This window comes from Rhinopithecus bieti, unplaced genomic scaffold, assembly GCF_001698545.2.
Source record: "Rhinopithecus bieti isolate Rb0 unplaced genomic scaffold, ASM169854v2 scaffold_789, whole genome shotgun sequence".
Classification (NCBI taxonomy): domain Eukaryota; kingdom Metazoa; phylum Chordata; class Mammalia; order Primates; family Cercopithecidae; genus Rhinopithecus; species Rhinopithecus bieti.
The window spans coordinates 90457-110242 of record NW_016803200.1 but is presented as its reverse complement, the minus strand read 5'-3'; the positions used below and the strand labels follow the sequence as shown (position 1 = coordinate 110242).

At 35.1% G+C, this 19786-nt stretch overlaps 1 protein-coding gene across 3 annotated transcripts in view; it reads right to left on the bottom strand.

Moving 5' to 3' along the window:
• Window positions 1-19786, bottom strand: part of CWF19L2 (CWF19 like cell cycle control factor 2) — a 125724-nt gene that overhangs the window by 20402 nt on the left and 85536 nt on the right. For all 3 annotated transcript variants that reach the window (XM_017868856.1, XM_017868863.1, XM_017868873.1), the window contains 2 exons: window positions 8155-8367; window positions 3605-3721 (listed from right to left, as the gene is read on the bottom strand). In XM_017868856.1, the coding sequence (XP_017724345.1) occupies window positions 3605-3721; window positions 8155-8367 (330 nt within the window). The remainder of the gene's footprint in view (window positions 1-3604; window positions 3722-8154; window positions 8368-19786) is intronic.

Below are 19786 nucleotides of genomic sequence, written 5' to 3'. Positions count from 1 at the left end.
AGAGTGGAACTATATATTTGTAACCCAAACTTTTCAAAGAAGAAAAGATGTACATAGAAAGCAACAGCAATAATAATACATATTTAAATAATCCAAAAATTACCTCACAAACATCCTTACTTCATGTTTGTTCATACTCCCTTTCTGGCTTAATTACTGGATGACTGTTCTAGATTTATCTGGAGAACAGCGAAGAAGGCAGACTCAAAATGTCATGAATTATAAACAAAAACTGAAAAAATACTAAATTAGTGTTGCAAGAATGGTTCTGTATTATAAAATATATAAACCTCATACTAATAGCTCCAAGGAGGATACACACACATTTAAGTACTTCTCCTCTTTCTTTCTCTCTCTATACACACACATATATATAGAACATTTTAATTTACAAATATGAGTTTAATGGAGTAATTTGAGTTTGATCAACTCTACCAAAAGCATGATGTTCTCCATACTCAATAATAAATACGCTATACAAAATACTCATTTTTTAAAAGTTATGTAACAACTAAACAATGGGGAAGTTTTGTAGTTCCATATCATAAGATAAATCAACTGTTTTATATGTAAGAGAGACATAGAGTTTCCACGTTATGGAAATGACATGAAACTCCCATATTCCTAGCAAAAACACTTCATTCTTTGGGTAATCACTACTTTCCACATTTCTAACCTACCATTATTCATCTAATTGCCCATTCCTCATTTAGTTAATGCATCCAGACTACAATTTCTTATAATCAGTGTAAGGAAACTATACTGCAGAATGTTGCAGGTCCTTTCGTATCACCACAGTATAAAAAAATCAAGTACATATGAATACATAATTTTGACATTAAAATTAAAGTACTCCTTAAAACTATTAATGCTATGTAGGACTGATTTTGGAATATTAATGCCATGATTTAAAGTATAACATGTTTAAATATAAAGTTATCAAGTTATCCCAAAGTAAATATTATGCGATAGAACAGAACTCATTTATTACTCTCTCCACAGAGTAACACCTCAAAAATGAATTAAAACAATTGTTTAAAAGGCATAAGCTACTTGAACAAAGGAAATGAGAGAAAACGCAATGACAAATCAGATCACTCCATAAGAACTGACTTAAATGCTAGAAAGTTGGCTCATACCTTGGGGAGGAGAAAGAAGGTTAGCAGGGACAGCAAAGAAGAAACCCATGCTACACTGCAGAACCTTCAACAGGCTCAGGAGTTGGCAGCACCAAGTACTTATGGAAGTGGAGGTGAAGGTATGGCTAAAAACAGATGACTTAGAGGAAAGCCTATTAAAAAAGCAATCAACATGCCAGATCCCCTCCTCATCATCAGAATGCTACAGGATTATCCTCTGGAAAAAGTAAAACAAGGTAGCTGAGCTAGAAAACCAGACACAGCTGGGAGTTTACAGTCTGAAAACAAGGGTGTTATCAGAAAAGTTACTTAATGTCCATACATGTTCAACACTGCCACCTCCAGTCTTCTTCCCCCATTCAGCTCCCAGAACACTGGCAAGCAGGCTTAGATGACAGGAGATTGAGAGTCTTTTCTGAAGGTCTGGCTACAGCCCCAAGAAAAAGATCTAAAGGTACTAACATTGGCTGTTTCCTAATGAAATGGCCCCACATATCACTCCACATTGAAGTTCACTGTATGTAAGCATCAGTGATCCTCCTTTATCCCCACCTACCAATTTGGGATATTTTTAAATGGGCTTACAGTGTTTGATTACAGCATATGTTCAAGAAAATTTGTAAAAATTGTAACAATAAATTTAGAGGGAACCAAGTTTCACTATATATTTAACAAAATCAGCAATTTGGATCTTATTTAAAATGTGTGATTAGTCAAGTATGCTAGGCTGAAACATCTCTGCATTTTATATTAAATAGGAAGTCTAAAACTACATTTAAATATTACTAGATACTAGTGATTTTTAAAACCACTTGAAAGAAGTGGCTCCTGCATTACAGCATTTGGCAACAACATTTTGTGCTAAGTCAAATTTTTTAAAAATAATATCCAATAAAAGAGGTGAATAATCAAAGATATTCACTAGGGTAGAATTAATTTGAGTTGTACATATTTTGAAAGTAAAATAACAACAACAACAACAATAGCAAACTATACTTCTTCAAGCTAGGATTCACATATTTCATGAGTGTACTAGCCTACAATAATTTATAACTTCTAACCATTATTTTCCTTTCTCACACAAAAGTAGTTATTACACCATTATCTGCATAAAACAATTTGGCTTTTCCTCTTTCCCAGTTTTCCATAATACATTTGGCTTCCAAAATCTACTAAACTATAATGTAAACTATACTAGACATACACCATCTATTTTGGCAGAATTAATGAATGACTTGATCTCTTCATTTCTTACAGCACCTAAAATATTATATTTGTGTACTCAATATCTGTTAAACGGAATAAAAATCTTCATCCACTTAAACGGTTTTCATCAAGCAGCTTGATTTCTTATAGAAATAGAAAACATACACACTGTATTCCTAATTTCTTAAAATATTTTTGGCACTGCACTTTGCTCTAAGTTAAATCAGTTTTATATGTATACATTTTTAAAAGCCATCCTGGAAATATTCTAAAATAATTCTAAGAACTGAATTCCCATACTTTCCACCTTAAATTACCTACTGGCACTGGCATCCACTACTAGGAAAACCCAAACTTTCACATCAAAAATACTTATATTCTTACTTTTGCCTGGCTGCAGATGCAATAAAACAATCTACCCTTTTAACTTTCACAGCATAAACTTTAAAATTATAAGGTATACAAGACTAAATTTCATTAAATGCCATCAAAACATCTCTTCTTTTGACATACTTATCAGCATGCTGCAAAGACTAGTCGTCTCTTGCGCAGCGCTAACTTACAATTTTCACATTTTCTAATTAAGGCTCCCTGTAGCCCCTATTCAGTTATCTGGCATTAGAAAAATAAAGTGTTTTCTTCCTTTCTTTCCTAGTCATTATCAGGTCTTGAAATAATTCGCAACAATTTCACCCACGTTGTGCCTTTCACTCTCTTAAAGCGTCAGCCACAAAACAAATCCGTGAATCCAAAAGCTGGGCCAGATTATGAAGGAAAAAGAGCAGAAATTAAAGCTAGTAACAAAATCACCACAAAAACACAGCAGCAGAGAAGGCCAATTCTATCACAGGAAAATACGGCAACTGCTAAATATAAACCTCTGACTCCTCAAATTTATTTTCATTATCTGAAAATGTCTTTCCTTTTAGCTGCAATTTATTGGCTTACTGTGTAAGAATGATTCTTTCATGCTACAAAAGAAGTGTTGAAATCTTAGGCTGATTTTTTAAGTAAAAATAATTATTACTTTGTCCCAGTTTATTTTGAAGATAAAAGGTCTCAAAATCTGGAGCACGCAAGGAAATAAAATGATGGAAACACCATGATCCACAGATGGATACAATCATGAAAACACACGTGTTTAAGTTTAGAAACTAAAATCATTAAATGAAGGTATAAAACCTATTGGAATGTATCACAATAATTTACAAAAATTGCTCATGAGTTTTAAAATGATAATGAACATTTATCATGCTGACCTGGATCTCCTCCCAGATGTCTTCATCCAATAAAGTAGCTGCTCTATGGTGCTGCAAAGGGACTATCAGGCAGTGCCCCTCGGTAAGAGACCGTATGTTGGGTAAACATAAATAAACCTACGGGGGAGAAGTACAAAAGGTGAAATGTTACTGCTATTTATTCTCAGTTATAACAGATGAACCCCTAGTAGAAAAAAAAAGATGAATATTTAATGAAGAATACTTAAGAATTGTTTTTGTAAATGTTAATATTTTAAAGATATTTAATATTTTAAAGGCATCAGGATGGTTTTAATAAACTGAAAATTTAGAGCACAGATCTTATACATCAGACAAGGATTAAGATTAGGCAAAGAAGAGCAGAATGAATGACACAATATCCTTAATCTGAAGGAGCTAGATACTTGAAAATCCTTGAAACAACACAATTTTCACAAAAACAAAAAGACATATGGCCTGGTAATGGTCTAACTGATGCCTGTTTATCAGGCCTTCCTTCTCTGATTAGCTGAGTAAAGAGAATAAACTGAGCTAAAAGGAAGAGAACATGACCTTGGAATGGCCTTACTGCTATTTATTTACAAACATCTATTACCTAAAACTAGTGCTATTTTCTATTATATACAAACTGTCTTTTTTTTTTTTTTTTTTTTTTAAAAAAAGGTTAATCAGTATGTATACAGAGAACAAAAGCATTACAAAGGGCTTGATCTTATTCTTATTTCTGTTATATTTTGCTGGGTTTTAGCTAGAAATATTTTGCAAAGCAGACATTGTTTATTTAATAGAACAACTCAAATGTTTAAAACTTTGCTGAGAACAAAGTACGAGTGCACATGGACATCTACCTAAAATTACAGTAACCTCACAAACATGTTCATGAAAAAAAAGAAAAAGAAATAAAGATTAAGGGCCATGGATATGTCTGTAGACAACTTACAAGATTTAGAAAATAAAATATTTAAAGAAATGACTGAATTTTCTACATAATCACTGAGATAAAGAGCCAGGTCCAAGTGTCAACAATAGGTCAAATGAGCTGTTATACAATTCATTTTTAAATGCATTATAAACATAAAAATCACCTAAATTGGTATCAAAATCAGTTTTCAAAACAATAATAGAAACATAAAAGAGAAAATAAAGTAACACCTAAATAAATTAGAACACACAAAAAGCAATACTTTTTTTATCTGACAGAGACAGCAGAGCTACGACTGACTGATCAATAATTACTGAGGGCCAATTACATGCCAGGCAGTGTTCTACACGCTAGGGAATCAACAATGAGCAGGGACACAAATCCCTACCCATATGGAGCTTATGGGGTGCTATAGATTGAATGTCTGTGTGCCTCCAAAATGTATACGTTGAATCTTAACACCCAAGGTGATAATATTTGGAGGTAGGGGACTTTGGAAGGTGATTAGGTCTCTGTCCTCATGAATGGGATTAATTCCCTTATAAAGAGGCCCCAGGAAACGTGCTTGCCACTTCCACCACGTAATGACACAGCAATAAGATGGCTGTCCGTGAACCAGGATGTGGGACCTCACCAGACACTGAACCTGCTAGCACCTTGATCTTGGACTTCCCAGCCTCCAGAACTGGCTTCAATAAATTTCTCTTGCTGATTAGCCATCCAGTCTATGGAATTTTTTTATAGTAGCCCAAACTAAGACATGAAAGAAGAAAGACAAACAATGTAAATGTAAAGTAAAATGTACAATATGTCAGATGGTGATAAGGGGTACTAAAAAAATAAAGCAGAAAAAGGTATAGATCGTGTCTAGGGAGAAGTTAGGAAGCCCCCCTTTAAAGTTACCTACGAGGGTAACATTTGAGAAGATATGTGAAGGAAGGAAGAGTAGACACAGGAAGAAACCCCCAGGCAAAGGGAAAAGCATGTGAGGAGGATGCATACCAAGTGTGTTCTCCAGATTGTCAGACAGCCAGTGTGGCTAAGCTGAGAGGATGAGAGGAAGACTGACGGACAGTGAGGTGACACAAAGAATTGGGCCTGCAGGCCTCATAGGCAACAATAAGGATTCTGGCTTTGGTTTGAAAGCCAGAACTGACTAATGTTGACTTAAAGTCAAAAAGATCACTTGCTACTGTATAGAGAAAGGGCAAAGGAAAGAGGCAGAAAGACCCATTAGGAAACTATTACAGGAGTCCAGTAATAAATGATGACTTCAGCCAGGGTAGTAGAAATAAAGATTATGAAATGTGGTCAGAACAGGAATGTATTTTGAAATATAGCCAACAAAATTTAGAAATGGACAGTAAGGAGTGAGGGAAAGTAAAGGACTCAGTATTACTCCAAAGTCTAATGCAAGCAACTGGAGGATGAAAGTGACTTTTACTAAAAAGAGGAAGACTATGGGAAGGTTAGTGTTAGCTAAAGGTAAAGGTGAAGACGAGTATTAGAACTTCACCTAAGTTTGAGATGTTTATTAGATATCCAAGTGCAAAAGTAGGTTGGATACACGAACCTAGAATTGTAGGAGATATTTGGGTTAAAATGTGAATTTGCTAGTGGTCTAAAAACAGTAGTCATGAAATGAACAGAACATTTCAGACAAAGACATCTCTATTATAGCATTTTAAGAGAGTGTAAGCAAAAATTCTGAAAGTCTTCTGTAGTAGTAGATTGCACAAATGCATCCAGTTATTCACTACTTCATGTAACCCTTCACGATGTTACTCTGTAGCTCCTCCCATCAAGAGGTAGAGTTACAAACTGGCCTTATGACTCATGAGGGCCACCACAGAACATGGTAGAAATGATGGTGGTCAGTTCCAAGTCTATGCCTCAAGAGGCCTTGTGTACTTCTGCTAATTCTGTTGGAACGAGCCTAGCTCCCATGTGAAGAAGCCTATGCTAGCCTACTGGAAGACAACAGACCATACGAAACAGAGTGATTTAAAAGTTGTCTTAAGCCACTAAATTTTGGTGTAGTTTGTTTATGTATGAATGCCAGTATATCTCCTCTTCCCCCACTTAAAGGTATAAATGGAAGACTAGATAATTCTCAGGTCTGATGTATAAAGTCTTTACACTCACAAGGTCTGAGATCCAGTAAGGGTAATACCCACTTCAGACAGCTGGCAGTTCCCAGAATGAACCACATGGTTGTGCACCTCAGTGTCTTTGCTTGTGTTGTCCTGTATTTCCTAAACACTGCAATGTATCCTATTCCACCATTAAAATGTAGCACAAGACATACTTCTTCCAGAAAGCCTTCCTTGATAACTCCACAGTAACTTAAATATTCCTCCTTCGTGTTCTCATAACACTCCTGCGTTTATATCACTGCATTAAAATGGATCTGGTTATGTCTGCCTGCTCCCCATAAAGCTGTAAGCAACTTGAGGAGGTTTTAGGCATATTTCTATTTCTAGTACCTAGTACTAGAGGCTGACAAACACTAGATATTCAGGAAATACCTGGTAAATGAACGAATTACCAAGCAGTTTTTTGTTTCTTTTTCTAAATCAAATTAAAAGTAGATGACTAGAATCAGGCAAAAATATTAAAGAATGAACATAACTCTTATTTAAGTTACAACCATGTCATTTATGTGAAAGTTGGGAAAGGAACTTAGAAAATAAATATAAGTAATTAGTTAAGATGGATTTTAAAAGTATTTAATTTTGAATGGGATTTTGACATTTATCTTTTTGTTAAGTATAAAGGAAAAGAGAAGAAAAGAAGATAAGAAAATAAATCAAAATAAGCCAGAATGGACACTGATTAATTAACCACCTCAACAATCTAAAGATATTAAAGACTAGGGGTATGTGTATGTATGTGTATATATACAGTAAACAACATAAATATGTATATGTATGTTTCCCAAACTATTCGTTCCAGAAACTAGCATTCATTCATTCATTCATCGTCTTCTACTTTTCTCACTGACTCCACTCCTGCCTTCTTTCTGCTACATCAATGCCAAGCTCATTTTCTCCTCAAGGTTTTTCACTGACAGTCCTTCCTGAAACATCATCCATTCCTCTCTTCATGTTACTTGTCCTTCCCATTTTATGCATCTTTACTAAAGTTCCTCAGAGAAGCCTTCTAGACTACCTTGTGAAAAAAATACCCCCATCATTTTCTCCCATTTCCTCACTTTATTTGCTTTATGACAATTAATTCTTTCAAATCAGGGCAATTATTACTTTATTTACTGCCTTATTTCCCTAGGCATAAGGTCCAAAAGTCTATCTGATTCTCAACTTTTCCCCAGTGACTAATTAGGGTATGGCATATATTAGGTATACAAAAATTATTTACTTAATATAAGAATTAAATCAATAAGTGTTTATTGAAATGAATTACTATTATGTACTACCACCAGGGCTAGATGTTTGGTATACAATGGAGAGCAAAAGTTACCTCTGTCTTCACGGAGCTTAAAAATTATTAGGGGAAAGACCCAATAAACAAGTAAAACAAACAAAATAATAAACTTCTTCAAGTTATTCTATGAAGAAACAAAAAAGTTCTATGAGAATGTAAGCAAAGGATAATAAATACTTCTTACCTTAACACCTATTGCAACAATAAGATGCTTGGGAAATTGAGAGCTGTCAAAACAATACAGACATTTTTCCATTTGTGCAGCAAGACTCCGATGCTCAGCAATAGCTTTTTTCCGTTGGTTCTCTTCCTCTTCACCAAGACGTTCTCTCTCAGCTGCTTTGGAGACAAACATGTCATCCAGGGTGTAATAGTCTCCATCTGGTTTTCCCATAAACTGAAAAACCAAAATAACAGTAACAGAGAGTAGAAGGTAGTGATTAAGACTTTACTGTACTGTGGTTTCCTAAATCTGTATCTGTAAGTTCTATGATAAAACTCATACATTTAAAGGAAAAGAAAAAACATGATTGATATTTGTTTGATTTTCTAGAGTCAATCTATCATCATGATCACCACAGCTAAAGTTTACCGAATACTTACTACATACAAATCTGTATGACTTGTTCATGTGGGGACTATTAGCATTTTCAACTAATAGATGAGGAAACTGAATCAGAGAGAGGTTAAAACTGTAAATTTAAAAATTCACGTATACACTATATAGAATGTGAAACTTTTTTTCTTTTTTTTAAACATATCTCCAGGTACCTTCTCCATACCTCCCCTAACATGAACCATGGACAGATTCAGGCGTTCAAAATACAAAAACACAAATACACAAATTTTATTTTCTTATTTTATGTACCTCCTTAGGTACTTAGAGAGTTCTATACTGTGTACAGAATGACGTTCAAACTCTTGAACTTGAAAGCCAACTAAATCATACATACAAAAAGTCATGATGGTTTAAAGCTTAGATTCCACAGTCAAAATGACCATGGTAAAGTTCTATCTCCTGTATGTATAATCTTGAACATATTATTTAATTTCTCTGTGCTCTCTCTATGCCTTATTTCCTCATTTTACAATGGTTATACAATACTGCCTGAGTATCCCTTATCCAAAATGCTTGGGACCAGAAGAGTTTTAGACTTCCAATTTTTTCTGATTTTGGAATATTTGCATATATATAATAGGGTATCATGGGGATGGGACGTAAGTCTAAAATGAAGTTCATTTATGTTTCCTATGTACCTTAAATGCATAGCCCTAAGGTAACTGTATATAATATTTTTAATAATTTTGTGCATGAAACAAAGTTCATGTATATTAAACTATCAGAAAGCAAAGATGTTATTATCTCAGCCATCCATAAGGACTTACAGCACATTTACACTTATGTATACCTGCTACATTGGCACATGACTACACAGTTATTCTGTCCTTGGCATCCTTATTTCCTGACAGGCTGTCTCATCAGTTGTAGTAAGTGTCTTCCTGGGTCAACCCACGAGGTTTAATTCCACTAATTTTTCATTCCTATTGTAAGAGTTAGCTGTCACTTCCATCAAATAAACTTCCTCCATCTTGCAAGCCCCTCCAATGTGTACCTGTACTGCCGTCCGTCTCAGGATGACTACACTGTATCATACTCATTAACTTGTCTTTTTTTTTTCCATTACACTGCTTCTACTAAGTGTAAGAGAAGTACTAAAGTACTAAGTGTAATGTAAATTACTCAGTGTAATGGAAGTATTAAAGCACTAAGTTTTAAAAACAGAACAGGCGAGGCACGGTGGCTCATGCCTGTAATCCCAGCACTTTGGGCGGCCAAGGTGGGCGGATCACGAAGTCCAGGAGTTCGAGACCAGCCTGACCAACAAGGTGAAACCTTGTCTTTACTAAAAATACAAAATTAGCTGGGTGTGGTGATGCATGCCTATAATCCCAGCTACTCGGGAGGCTGAGGCAGGAGAATCACTTGAACCAGGGAGGTGGAGGTTGCAGTGAGCCAAGATCGCACCATTGCACTCAGGACTAGGCAACAAGAGTGAAACTCCATCTCAAAAAACAAACAAACAAAAACAACAACAAAAAAATAAAACTACGTGTTATCATCAAATATAAAGCAATAGCAAGACGCTTGGATGTTAGCATTTTAAATGATTTGAAGATGGAGCAGTTCCATATATGTCAAACAAAGTAGATTTCATAGCATATAGTATTATGAATGATAAAGGGTCACCTGATAAAGGAGTCATAACATCAAGAGGATACATTCTATAGATTACATAAGTTGGAAAGAAAAATTTTAAGAGGACATAACAATCCAAAAATTTATATACCTAATAACAGAGCTTCAAAACGTGTAAGAACAAACTTGACAGAACTGCCAAACAGATAAATCCCAACTGTAATCACAGATTTTAAATACCTCACTCTCTATAATTGGTAGCACAAACAGAAATGCAATAGCTACATAGAACACTCAAACACACTATCAACCAACTTGACTTAATTGACATTAATAGAAATTCCAGACAACAGCAGCAAAATATATGTTCTTCTCATATGTACATGGAACATCAACCAAGACAGATGACATTCTCAATAAATTTAAGTCTCAATAAATTTAAAAGGATTCTAGTAACTTAAAGTATATTCTCTGAACACAATGGAATAAAAATCAGTAACAGAAATATCTTTGGAAAACTGCCACATACTTGGTATTGTGCACTCCTAAATGACCCATGAATCAACAACAACAACAAAAAAGAAAATGAGAAATGATTTTAAACAGCAATAAAACAAAAATACCACATATCAGAATTTGTGGTGTGCTGCTAAAGCAGAATTTAGAGGGAAAATTATAGCATTAAATATCTGTATTAAAAGACAAGAAAGGTCTCAAATCAATGATGCCAACTGCAACCTTAAGAAACTAGAAAAAGAAGAAAAAGTAAAACCCATTGTAAACAGAAGAAAATTCTTTAATACCATGACAGATAGAATCAGGTAAAAAGATTATTACCAAGCCATTTCTTAGAGTACACTGACTTCCTTGTTTCTACTAGCAATTTATTTTTTTCTTCCACAGTATTCTCCATATTAATCCTTGTATACTTCTTGACTTTTCCAGGTTTGTCTACTTATGTAAACTGCATTGTCTTACAAATTATTATTTTAAATTTATTTTAACTTTATATCTTCATCTAAACCATAATTCATTACATTCTAAAAAATATCAGAACTGGTCACTAATAATGTTCATGAAATAGTATCCTACTACATGCTAGATATTAATTCTAATACAAATATTTCTGCAACACAGAAATTTTTATTTTCACTTGACAGATTAAAAACTGAGGCTAGGCCAGGCACAGTGGCTCACGCCTATAATCCCAGCATTTTGGGAAGCGGAGGTGGGTGGATCACCTGAGGTCGGGAGTTCGAGACCAACCTAACCAACTTGGGGAAACCCCGTCTCTACTAAAAATACAAAAATTAGCCAGTCGTGGTGGCACATGCCTGTAATCCCAGCTACTTGGGAGGCTGAGGCAAGAGAATCATTTGAACCCGGGAGGCGGAGGTTGCCGTGGCCTGAGATCAGGCTAGTCTGGGCAACAAGAGTGAAACTCCGTCTCAAAAAAAAAACAAAACAAAACAAAATAAAAACTAAAACCTGAGGCTAACAGAAACTAAGTAACTTAATCAATATCACACAGCTATTAAAGGACAGACCCAGGAATTGAAACCAGTCGGTCTGACTACAAAACTGCAGAGTGTCTGGCATACAAGTGAGGCTTTCTCCCTTAAGAAATTAATGTTTGAAACACAGAAAGGGTATATTGTGAATATAGTCTATGAAGCAGAATAAAGAGCTACAAGAAAACCTATTTCATCTAGAATAAACATACCAAATCAAGTTAAGGTGCTTATCAGTAGGAACGCAGATATCTAGTAGGCATTTATTTTGCCCAAAATATATTAACAGGAGCACATTTATACATACATAACTGTGCCTTCCTATGATATAGCCCACTGTGTTTTTGGAAAGTTCATAAATGATCAGAGAACACATTCAAAACAAATGAATCAAATGTTTTACACATGGAAGATGGTATTTCTACCCTTAAATCTAGTTTTCATGGATGTTGCCAAACCTCTCTGATTTATTCATAGTGTTTAAATTGAAAATGATACAGTCTTCCCAATTAAGTCTGACTGATTCTTCAATACAACTGAAATATGGTCCCCACCGATCCAGGAACAATTAATTCCCTCCTCCTACAACCTCAAATGATTTGCATTTTTATTCATTATCTTTTCTTTGGGCTTTGATACAAAATATTTTTAATTTATCTATCATATATACCTCTTCTATGACCTCCACCCTACTATATTCTTGTTATTTGACAGTAACAATCAACATTTTTTAACAGACTGATAAAAGATAGTAGAGAATGTACTAAGCGTAAGATGGAAAAAGTGAACAAAACTGCTGGATGAAAGGAGATAAAGAAAGAAAAGAGGAGCATGAAAATATGCCTCTTCATCATTCAGACAGAATCCTTTAAAAAGCTGATTATATTATACAAAATCAATTTGGTACACCATAAACGCAAACTAAATGACAGTGAGTTAGCCATTTCACACTCATTAGGATGGCTAGAATCAAATAGTCAGATAATAACAAGTGTTGTGAAGGATGTGGTAAAATCAGAACCCTCATACGCTGCTGATGGGAATGTAAGATAGTGTAGCTGCTTTGGAAAACAGTCTGGTAGTTCCTCAAAATTTTAACATAGATTAATTAATAAAATATTAAACATACAGCTTACGACAGAGGTCCCCAATCTTTTGGTTTCTGTGGGCCACACTGGAAGAAGAACCATCTTGGGCCCCACATAAAATACACTGACACTACCAATACCTGATGAGCTAAAAAAAAAAAACGCAAAAAGCTCATAATATTTTAAGAAAGTTTACAAATTTATGTTGCGCTGCATTCAAAGCCGTCCTGGGCCACATGTGGCCCACAAGCCACGGATTGGACAAGGTTGAGTTACCACACGACAAAGAAACTCCACTGCTAGATATACACACCCAAGGAAAACAAAAATACATGCCCATACAAAAAACTGTACATGAATCTTCACAACAGCATTATTCATAACACCCAAAAGGTGGAAACACTCTAAATGTCCATCAAGTGATGAATGGATAAACAAAATGTGGTATGCACAATGCAGTATTATTTGGCCATAAAAAGAATGAAGTACTGATACTTGTTACAACACAGATGATCTATAAAAACATTATGCTAAGTGAAAAAAGTCAGTTATTTAAGAAAACACTATTCTATGATTCCATTCATATGAAATGTCAAGAACAGGGAAATCTATAGACAAAATAGATTAGTGGCTGCTTAGGGCTTAATGAGGAAGAGTTGAGAGGATTCGCTAACTTTAATCCGCATTCTTTCACTGCAATCAACTTTAACCATGAGAGTAACAGCTTTTAGTCAATTCTGTGAGTCCTTCCAGTAAAATATTGAACCCAAGAGTGGCCTTAGGGGCCTCTGAACTTGCAGTTGGTGTCAGGAGTAAAGGTGGTCTTGAGGACTCCCCAACATCATGTTTGGCTGGATGGTCAGGGACTTAGAACACAAAAAGAGAACTGATGACAAGGAGGTCTGGGGAAGAGGTATGCAAACAGATATAGAGTGCAAGGATACTTATGTCCCACATGACAAGACTTATCACTAGCTACTTCTACCATTGTCTCAAAGCTTGTGAACAAAACAGCCATGCATAGATAAAAGTTACACATGAGCTTACCATCATGAGCTTCAACTCACCAAAGTCAACTGGGCTACATCCACTGCTGAGTACCCAGTCTGCCAACAACAGAGACCAACACTGAGCCCCTGATATGATAACTGTCCCTCTGGCAGCAAGGTGAATACAACAGACCGCTTCCATCCTGGAAGGGGCAATGCTTTCTTCTTACTGGAATAGATACTTTGGATATGGATTTGCCTTCCTGGTGTGCCATGCTTCTGCCAAAACCCCCATCATTCTTAAGTACTTGGCTGGAGAGAACAGTGAACTGTCCTTTTGAAGGTGTAATTACAAGAACCAGCCAGATGACTATCCCTTGTAGGGCTGGGTTATGTCTTCCAGGATACAGTATATGCTCTAAGTAGCATCCAAACAATGATGATCCACAACTAGGATCCACATGTCGGGAAATCTTAGGGAAGAAATAGGAGTGACTGTTACCCTTTGGGATAAGCTAGCAAAATTTTTGCTTCCCATTCCTGTAACTTTAGACTCTACTGGTCTAGAGGTTTTAGTTTCAAACAGAGAAATACAGGGTCAGGCACAGTGGTTCACGGCTGTAATCCCAGCACTCTGGGAGGACAAGGTAGGAGGCGGGAAGATTCCTTGAACCCAGGAGTTCAAGACCAGCCTGGGCAACATGGCAGAACCTCATCTACATTTTAAAAAGAAAAAAAAAAAGGAGAAATGCTTCCACCAAGGGAAACAACAATGACTCACTGAACTTGAAGTTGAGACTGCTACCTGGCTGCTTTGACTCCTCACTCCATTGAATGAAAAGGCATCGTATTGGCTGAAGCGACTGATCCTATCAAGGGCAAATTGGATTGGACTACACAACGGAGGTAAGAGGAAATATGTCTGGAACGTAGGAGATCCTCGAGGGTGCCTGTTAGTATTCTCCTGTTGCATACATAGATTGTGTATAGTGATGAAGTCAGGGCATTTAAAGTATCCATCACTCAAATAATGTACATTGCACCCATTAAGTAATTTCTCATCATCTGTCCTCCTCCCACCCCCTTATTCTTCTGAGTCTCTATTTTCTATTATTCCATACTCTACGTCCATGTGTATACATTATTTAGCTCCCACTTGCAGGTGAGAACATGTGATATTTGTCTTTCTGTGCCTGACTTGTTTCACTTAAGATAATGGCTTCCAGATTCATTTATGTTGCAGCAAAAACAAAAAAACGAAGAACATGATTTCATTCTCTCTTACGGCTGAATAGTATTCCATTGTGTATATATACCACACTTTCTTTATCCAATCATCCACTGATAGACACAGGCTGATTCCATTATCTTTGCTCTTGTGAACACTGCTGCAATAGACATACAAGTGTGGGTATTTTTTTATAATGATTTATCTCCCTTTGAGTAGGTGCCTAGTAATGGGATTGCTGAAACAAATGATAGTTCTACTTTTAGTTTTTTGAGAAATCTCCATACCATCTTCCATAGAGGTTGTACCAATTTACATTCCCCTCAACAGGGCAGAAGAGTTCCCTTATCTCCACATCCTCACAAGCATCTGTTATTTTTTTTATTTTATTTTTAATAGTAGCCATTCTGGCTGGGGTAAGAAAATATATCATTGTGGTTTTAATGTCCATTTTTCAGATGATTAGTGATGTTTAACATTTTTTCATTTACCTGTTGACCATTTGTACATCCTCTTTTGAAAGATATCTATTCATATCCTTTGCCCACTTTTTAGTGGGATTATTTGTTGTTGTTGCTGAATTGAGTTCTTTGTATATTCTTGGATATTAGACCCTTGACAAATGCATATTTTGCAAATATTTTCTCACACTGTACAGGTTGTCTGTTTACTGTTTATTATATCTTTTGCTGCACAGAAGCTTTTTAGTTTAATTTACTGCCATTTGTTTTTGTTTTTATTGCTCAGGCCTTTGAGGTCTTAGTAATGAACTCTTTGTCTAGATCAATGTCCAGAAGAGTTTTCCCTAGGTTTTCTTCTAGGGATTTTATAGCTTCAGGTCTTACATTTAAGTCTTTAATCCGTCTTAAGTTGATTTTTGTGTATGTTGAGAGATATGGGTCTAGTTTCATACTTATTCTGCACAGGGCAAACCAATTTTCCCAGCACCATTTACTGAAAAGGGTACCCTTTCCCCAGTGTATGTTCTTGTCAACTTTGTCAAAGATCAGTTGATTGTAAATATGTGGCTTTATTTCTGTATTTCCTGTTCTGTTCCACTGATCTGTATGTCTATTTTTTTATGTCAGTACCACGCTATTTTGGTTACCATAGCCTTTTTAGTATAATTTGAAGTCACATAATCAGATGCCTGCAGCTTTGCAGCTTTGGGTTTTTTTGTTTGTTTTTGCTTAGGATTTCTTTGGCTATTAAGGCTCCTTTTTGGTTCCATATGAATTTTAAGACTGTTTGTTCTAATTCTGTGAAAAACACTGTTGGTATGTTAATAGAGATTACAATCAACCTGCAGATTACTCTGGCCAGTACGGTAATTTTATTGATATGAAGTCTTCTGATCTATAAGCATGGGATGTTTTTCCATTTATTTGTGCCATCAACAATTTCTTTCACAGGTGCTTTATAGTTTTCCTTGTAGAGATCTTTCACCTCCTTGGTTAAATATATTCCTAGGTACTATTTTTTATAGCTATTGTAAATGGGATTGCCTTCTTGACTTCATTCTCAGCTACATTGTTATCAATGTATAGAAATACTACTGATTTTTGTACATTAGTTTTGTATCCTGAAAATTTAGTGAATTTTTTTAAACAAACGAAAATGCAAATACAGCATACTCAAACCTGTAAAATACAGCAAAAACAATGCTAAGAGAGAATTTTATAGCATTAAATGCCTACGTCAACAAAGTAGAAAAATAACAAATGAATAATAATCTGTACCTCAAGAAACTAGAAAAGCAAGAAGAAACCAACTTGAAATTAGCAGAAGAAAAGAGAGATCAGGGCAGAATAAATTGAGACACCTCCCCAAAAAATACTAAAGATCAATAAAATAAAAAGTTGACTCTGAAAAGATAAACAAGATCGATAAACTGCTAGCTAAATTACCCAAGAGATAAGATCCAAACAAACAAAATCAGAAATGTAAAAGCAGACATTACAACTGATATCACAGAAATACAAAAGAGCATCAGAGACTATGATGATCAACTACATGCTCACAAAATAGAAAACCTAGAGGAAATGGATATATTCCTAGAAACATAAAACGTTCCAAGATTGAACCACTGACCTTTCTTCCCTTTTTAACTCTTCTAAATCAGAATCTAAGTATTTAAGCATGCTAAAGATTCTTCTATTTTGAAAATTTGTCTGGCATACACATCCCCTTGCCATCACAGTAACTACTAAACTTCATGAATAAATCACATACAGAAGAGAAGAAAGATATAAAGATATAATGATTTTATTAAACAGTAACTGACAACTGATAATGTGTGAGGTGTCAAATTATGACTGATATTCAGGATATAACCTTGGTTAATGTAAACTGGCAGAATGTGTTTTCTAATTAGCAAAATTTTCAAATAGCTAAAGGTTTACCATTTAAGTATAAAACATTTCTTTTGTAGTCATTTTGAAACAAAATATTCCCAGTGTTACAAGTTTTTCTGCCTTTTAAAATACAATTAATGAAACTTTAATCTTTTCCTGATAATACACAATAATTACTGTGATAATAATGTGTTTTAATTCAGGAACAGTGCTTCAGAATGTTAGGTGCATTCAAAATCAGAAATATAAAAGGAGACATTACAACTGATATCACAGAAATATAAAAGAGCATCAGTGACTATGATGATGAACTACATGCTCACAAACTGGAAAACCTAGGGAAAATGGATACATTCCCGGAAACACAACCTCCCAAGATTGAACCATTGGCCTTTCTTCCCTTCCAGCAACTCCTCCAAATCAGAATTTAGCTTGGCCAGAATGTAACGCCAGTTGCTTCTATGCTAACTATATCAGCAAGAGTTACATGGTTTTTTAGTTACCCATTTTTTTCCTTCATTATTTGTGCTCTCTATAAAGTCTGTTGTCAGTTCTTACTGCCATAAGCTCCTTGTGGTAGTCTGTTTCTTCACTTATAATTTGATGCTTTTATCATATTTCTTTTCTAAAACTGGATAACCAAGTACATTAGAATTATGTATAATATAAAAGTAGAGCTTCAGAGGCACCCTCTCTAGGTAATCAATAAATAATTGTTACATTTGGAACAAAAATAGAAAAGCTAGTCTACAATCCATAAACATTTGACTAGTATCAAGAGAAGAAACACAAAACGCCACACTTTTAAAACCATAATGACAAACCACAAAAAGAGACACACATGCTTGTCTTATTCTCTGGCCCACAGGGACATCCTAGCTAGAGGTAACTTTTTGAATACTGTCCCTTTTACTACTAATTCTCATTTGCATATTGCATTATTATGATGTCAAAATATTCACAATAACTTATTACTAGAAGCAAGTAAGGACACTGATTACATACATTTTCAAAATTAAGATTTAAAACCCAACCAAAGAAAATGATTCCAACAAGAAATTATTTTTCAAAGTGGAACTAGAGCCAACTGCTGACTTGATAAAGACACAGAAGAGCAAATAATGATGTATTAAGACAGCATAATTAAAACTGTGGTGTTAGTCTTCACCTTATGTATTTACACTACATGAAATATAGTATCACCTAGCTCTTTTGCAAATAATTAAAACTAACTTTCAAGTGTTAGCTTTTTTTTTGGGACAAGATCTCACTCTGTAGCCCAGGCTAGAGTGTAGTGATGCAACTGTAATATTAGCTTTTTGATATGGTTAGAAATACATCCACATGTTTCAATTATTGACGTAACTACCAAATAAGCAGCCAACAAAGTCAACAGTCCTTTGATACTCAGCCTACTAATAATTAAATAACACATTAAGTTTAAGTTCTGGGAAAAATCGCAAGTAAAATACATCCTACTACAGAACTCTCAGGTGACTGTATTTCTAAAAGTTGTTCTTCTATTAAATCACGTACCACTGCAATGCTAAAAAGTCAGCAGCTAAACAGATATGCTTAATAAATCATGCTAACTAACCAAGCCTGTTTAAAAAAGAGGGGAGGGGAGTAAGACAAGATACACCAATGTAATTCCATTAAATAGTATTAAAATCTTATGAGTTACCATGACATGAGAACCAAATTCTTTCACTTCCAGATTATCTGAGTCCCTTAAGTTGGCTTCTTGTCTTCCTTGTTCCTCACAAAACATTTGAGAATTAAAACCAACATATTAGAGAGAGAAGTTTATGGCACAAGAATGAGTCATTCTTTCGCAAGTGATTGTTTCTTCAAGGGGAAAAAAAAAACAAACCATCAGCATGGCCTGGGAAAAGAGAAGAAATCACTGAGGTTGAGTCATGGAATTGAGAAAACCTGATCTTAAACACTGAAAATGGAAGTGGATATTTCAGATGCCATAAATAGCATGAGATCTGACCTGTTAGCAACCAAAATCTAGGACAGTTTTTAATTCTACACTCTCTTACCATCTAAGTAAATAAAAATAAACTTTAATGTTGGCTTTGACAAACAGGTAGCAATAGAATTTTGTATGTCCAAAAGAATCGGGAGCATTATAAGTAAATCCCATCATCTTTGTTTTGTAATATAGATAATTTAACATCAAACTACTGCGAGTACTTATTTTTTTCATTTTAGTCTGTACAATACCTTTAATAAAACTATTTAACAAAAATTATTCTTTTCTGAGAAAATTGCTATTTCACGATTTTAAGATTTCTAGTTTTTTGGGGTTTTTTTTGTTTTGTTTTGTTTTGTTTTGTTTTTTGAGATGGGAGTCTGGCACTGTCGCCCAGGCTGGGGTGCAGTGTCACGATCCTGGCTCACTGCAAGCTCCGCCTCCCGGGTTCACACCATTCTCCTGCCT